Below are 6,000 nucleotides of genomic sequence, written 5' to 3' on the forward strand. Positions count from 1 at the left end.
GACTCTAGTGACTCTGTAGTGACTCTGTAGTGACTCTGTAGTGACTCTGGGTCTGTAGTGACTCTGTAGTGACTCTGTAGTGACTCTGTAGTGACTCTGGGTCTGTAGTGACTCTGTAGTGACTCTGTAGTGACTCTGTAGTGACTCTGGGTCTGTAGTGACTCTGTAGTGACTCTGTAGTGACTCTAGTGACTCTGTAGAGACTCTGTAGTGACTCTGGGTCTGTAGTGACTCTGTAGTGACTCTGTAGTGACTCTGGGTCTGTAGTGACTCTGTAGTGACTCTGTAGTGACTCTGTAGTGACTCTGGGTCTGTAGTGACTCTGTAGTGACTCTGTAGTGACTCTGGGTCTGTAGTGACTCTGTAGTGACTCTGGGTCTGTAGTGACTCTGTAGTGACTCTGGGTCTGTAGTGACTCTGTAGTGACTCTGTAGTGACTCTAGTGACTCTAGTGACTCTGTAGTGACTCTGTAGTGACTCTGTAGTGACTCTAGTGACTCTAGTGACTCTGTAGTGACTCTGTAGTGACTCCGTAGTGACTCTGGGCGCCCGGCCCGTCGTTGGTCCCAGCCGGCGGTTGCGTAGCGGTGCCGTCGCTCCTCTCAGTATTTGTTCCCAATCAGCCGGGACAGCCCTGCCTTTGTCCTCCACTGAATCCACCGCCAAGGCAATTGTTCTCAAGCAAACGCCCCTGGAGCACACAAGCAGGCATGAGGACACACACCGGCCCAACCGTTGGCCGTCTGAAACGTTTGGGGAGACGCGGACGAGTTGGGGAACAAATCTGTTCCGCGTGGGGAACGGTGTCGGAAGCTTTTGGGGCCGGGCGGACGGTGTCTGGTCCGGTTCAACGTGCAAAGACCGAGAGCGTTGGCGTCTGAGGATCTGAGCCTCGACCCCCCCACACACCACGCTGATTCGCTGGTTGAGTGCAGTGTTGTGCGTGAACTAGTTCAAAAGAACTAGTTCATTGAACAAGTTCATTTTTCTATGAACTTTGAACTGAACGTAACATATTTTTAACTAAAGAAGTTGAACTTGAACTAGTTCAGATTTTGTGACGTTCTGAATTGATGCTTAGGTCCAGATGACACGTTTATTAAATAGAGTTACTGCCTTAGCTGTGATGAATGAAACAAACAGGTGTACAAATAATATCCACAACAATCTGAGATTGTAGTGATGGGCAGCGGGTAATGGAGAGGATTCATTTTAAAAGATAAGCACAGAATACTCACTCCCACAGTTTTTCTTCGGTTTCTAAAAAAACTGTTAATGAACTCAACATGAACTAGTTCAAAACTGAATTGGTGAACTATGAACGTAAAATTATTCATTTTCTTTTGTATGAACTGAACTTTGAACTAGTTCACGTGAAGTGTGAACTTGCACAACGCTGGTTGAGTGCTGGCAGCACACAACCAGCGAATCAGCGAATCGGTGTGTGGGCGGGGCGGACTAGCGCCACCCGATGTCCAGGAGACTTACTGCACACGCTGCTGTGTAGTGGGCGGGCGTCTTCACCGTGTGTTTCAATACAACTCTTCTGCCGGACGTTTCAGACGAGAGGCAACGGAGTGGTGGGATTAAGGCAGGTGGCCGTTGGTTTGAGTCTGGGCGGTGTGTGTTGTAGCCCCCTTCAGTCCGTAGCTGTAATCTGCTTGGGGGGGGTTTGACCATGCGGTTCTGTCCCCGACCACAGAGCCACGGACCGCATCCTGGGCCGCGCCCGGCAGCTGGTGGACGTGAAGAAGGACGACGGCTTCTCTGCGCTGCACCTGGCCGCCCTCAACAACCACTGGGAGGTGGCCCAGACGCTGCTGAAGGAGGTGAGGCCCCGCCGCCCGCCCCGCCCCGCCCCGCCTCGCCCCGCCCCGCCCCGGCACGGGCTGTGACTGTGGCGGTCGTTAGTGTGATCGCCGTCAGGGTTTTTCTCTCTGGAGGATCGTCGTCGTAGCGCCACGCCGCTCCTGACCGGCGCCACACGGCTTGTATTTTTAAATAAGGGCGGCCGCCACGCGTATGTTCAGTCGACGTGTGTGTTTTGAGTCTGCAAAAATCGCTTTTTCTTTTCTTTTAATTTGTTGAAACGGTTCAATTGGTTAAAAGGTGTGTTTTTATTTGAGTAACGCCTTTGAAAAAGTAATAGTTCAATATCGACCCGCGGTGTCGGAAACGTCAGAAACGTCGGAATCGTACAGAACCCTCCAAGCGGCGGTTTGGACGTACACACCCCGGGTTCTCTCCGGGGTTTGTATATATACCGCCCGGACGGGTTACTGACGGACCGCTGGGACCGTTTCTACGGTTCCGACCTTTTCCGACGTTTCCGAGGCTTCCGACGTTTCCGACCTTTTCCGACCGTTCTGACGCTTCTGACTGTTCCAACGCTTCCGACATTCGGACTCTTCCGACATTCTGACTCTTCCGACATTCTGACGTTTCCGACATTGTGACGCTTCCGACATTGTGACGCTTCCGACATTCTGACTCTTCCGACATTCTGACGCTTCCGACATTCTGACGCTTCCGACCTTTCCGACCTTTCCGACCTTTCCGACGTTTTCCGACCGTTCTGACGCTTCTGACTGTTCCAATGCTTCCGACATTGTGGCGCTTCCGACATTCGGACTCTTCCGACATTCGGACTCTTCCGACGTTTCCGAGGCCTCCGACGGCTCCGCCCGCGCTGACGCCTCCTCCTCCTCCCTGGTCCAACAGGGCCGCTGCGACGTCAACATCCGCAACAACCGCAACCAGACGGCGCTGCAGCTGGCGGTGACGCAGGGCCACGAGGCTCTGCTGCAGCTGCTGGTGGCCGAGGGCGCCGACGTCAACATGGAGGACGAGGACGGAGACACGGCGCTGCACGTGGCCCTCAGCCGGCCCCAGCTGGCCAGCGCCGCCCCCGCGCCGCCGCCGCCGCCGGCCCCCACCGCCGCCGGGCCCAGCGCCGCCGAGGAGCCCCCCCCACCGGGGGAGGGCTGCGTCGCCGCGGGACCCTCCCTCCACGGCAGGGTGAGGGGGAGGCCCTAGAGCCACCAACACCACCAGCACCAGCACCAACACCAACAACACTAACAGCACCCTCACCAACACCAACAACACCACTACCACCAACACCAACAACACTACCACCAACAGCACCACCACCAACACCACCACCTCCACCGCTAGCAACACCACCACCACCAACAACACTAACAGCACCACCACCAACACCAACAACACTAACAGCACCACCACCAACACCAACAACACTAACAGCACCACCACCAACACCAACAACACTAACAGCACCACCACCAACACCAACAACACTAACAGCACCACCACCAACACCAACAACACTAACAGCACCACCACCAACACCAACAACACTAACAGCACCACCACCAACACCAACAACACTAACAGCACCACCACCAACACCAACAACACTAACAGCACCCTCACCAACACCAACAACACTAACAGCACCACCACCAACACCAACAACACTAACAGCACCACCACCAACACCAACAACACTAACAGCACCACCACCAACACCAACAACACTAACAGCACCCTCACCAACACCAACAACACTAACAGCACCACCACCAACACCAACAACACTAACAGCACCACCACCAACACCAACAACACTAACAGCACCCTCACCACCACCACCAACAACAGCACCAACACTAGCACCACTACCACTAGCACCACCTCCACCGCTAGCACCACCACCTCCACCGCCAACACCAACAGCACCACCTCCACCGCTAGCACCACCACCTCCACCACCAACACCAACAGCACCACCTCCACCGCTAGCAACACCACCACCACCAACAATACCACTAGCACCACCACCAACACCAACAACACTAACAGCACCACCACCAACAACAGCACCAACACTAACACCACTACCACTAACACCACTACCACTAACAGCACCACCACCAACACCAACACCACCAACACTAACAGCACCACCACCAACAACAGCAGCAACACTAGCACCACCTCCACCGCCAACACCAACAGCACCACCTCCACCGCTAGCAACACCACCACCACCAACAATACCACTAGCACCACCACCAACACCACCAACACCACCGCTAGCACCACCACTAGCACCACCACTAGCACCACTAGCACCACCAACACCACCACCACCACCAACACCACCGCTAGCACCACCACTAGCACCACTAGCACCACCACCACCACCACCACCCTCACCACCACCAGCACACTCACCAACAGCAGCACCAACACCACCACCACCCGCAACACCATCACCACCACCATCACCACCAGCATCACCACCACCATCACCACCAGCATCACCACCACCTCCTCCTCCTCCACCACCTCCACCACCCGGAACACCGTCCACAGCCAATACTGCCAGGAGTGTTTGACTGTTGACGGATATTTCTTAACTGAGGGTTTCAAACGGATATTATTTGCATCAATAGTGGAACTTTTTCATTTTCTTTACAAAATATAAAACATTTTATGAATTTCCCAAATGAATGTTTTTGCATCCCTAGCCGTCCTTTGTGAGGAGAGAACGGATAGATGAGTTAATCTGTTGACGTGTACACACACGCTAAGAGGCTTAAGGGCTTCATCAGGATGTGAAGGAAAACATGAGTGAGGGGGGGGGGGCGACGGTGAGGGGGGGGGGCGACGGTGAGGGGGGGGGGGGGGGGTGGCGACGGCGAGGGGGGGGGGACGGGACGGTGATGTTGACCCGCTGGCCGGACGCCGTGAGCCACCGCGAGCGTGGGGGACCAGACGGTAGACCCACAGGGTTCAAGACGGGACGGTCTTTTTGTTGAACAGAATTGTGTGAAACACTGCAGCACAAGAGCTGTACTCCTGATCCTCCTGCAGCTCCAGCAGTTTGAATAATAACGTGTTCAGTGTCTGCTCCTGTGAAGCGGTTAGGCCGCCTGTGGTCAGGATCGGGTTCCCGGCACGTTGGTCTTTGCGGCGTCCGCCGCTCCTAACGTGTCTTCTAAACGGCCCCCCCGCGGGGCTGTGGATGTTTATCCAGACCAACGGCTCTCCACCGCGTGGTCAGTCAGTCACCACACTCCCATTGGATGGCGGTGTGTGTGTGTGTGTGTGTGTGTGTGTGTGTGTGTGTGTGTGTGTGTGTGTGTGTGTGTGTGTGTGTGTGTGTGTGTGTGTGTGTGTGTGTGTGTGTGTGTGTGTGTGTGTGTGTGTGTGTGTGTGTGTGTGTGGTACATCGCTTGCACAATCCTTTCCCATTCCCCTCAAAGACGCCAAAGATGCCTCTCAAAGATTTCTTTGCCTCCCCGAGTGTTGAGAAAGTGTCCCGCTTTCTGTTGTTCAGTTTGGTCGTTAGGAACAGACCGACTGTGATCCTGTGGATACTTTTCAGATTCATTGTATAACTTAAACACTAAATCGGGTTTGTCAGTTTGTTTTGTAAAAAGCTCATCAGGGAAGGCACCGCGTCCTGCAAGTCTTACAACCTCATTAACATAATTTAGTTACACAGTAGATAACGTTACATACAAGTCTCTGCAGGTCGTCCTCCAAAGCACACTGTAGGATATCCACTAACAATATATCCAATAACACTTCAGGAACATCAGGAACGATTCTGTGCATCCGCTTCCCACACCCGGCCGGTCCTAACGGGGACGTTGATATCTGTGAGAAGAGCTTCTTGCTGAGGTGACAAATCCTCTCAAGGGCGTCTTTCTCATTTGAGGTGACCGCAAATACTGCAGCTCCCCCTTAACAACATGTGGGAGCGCGCCAAGCGTACGCACGCACGCACACGCACACGCACACACACACACACACACACACACACACACACACACACACACACACACACACACACACACACACACACCCGGCTAGACGGAGGTGTGTGTGTGGGCCGACTGCCATCAGCACATTTGTTGTCGTTGGGGAGTTTCCTGTTTCCGCTACTTTCAGCATTTAGCGTTTTGG

At 54.1% G+C, this 6,000-nt stretch overlaps 1 protein-coding gene across 1 annotated transcript in view; it reads left to right on the forward strand.

Moving 5' to 3' along the window:
- The window catches only part of mib2 (MIB E3 ubiquitin protein ligase 2), a gene marked incomplete at its 3' end in the record, with an annotated part of 36,569 nt that extends 33,533 nt beyond the window's left edge, over positions 1 to 3,036 (forward strand). Inside the window, exons 14-15 of the mRNA XM_084473610.1 lie at positions 1,703 to 1,829; positions 2,722 to 3,036. Of these exons, the coding sequence (XP_084329736.1) occupies positions 1,703 to 1,829; positions 2,722 to 3,036 (442 nt within the window). The remainder of the gene's footprint in view (positions 1 to 1,702; positions 1,830 to 2,721) is intronic.
- Positions 3,037 to 6,000: the final 2,964 nt, after the last annotated feature.

The sequence above is a fragment of the Micromesistius poutassou genome, assembly GCF_964030765.1.
Source record: "Micromesistius poutassou genome assembly, chromosome: 10".
In the NCBI taxonomy this organism is placed as follows: domain Eukaryota; kingdom Metazoa; phylum Chordata; class Actinopteri; order Gadiformes; family Gadidae; genus Micromesistius; species Micromesistius poutassou.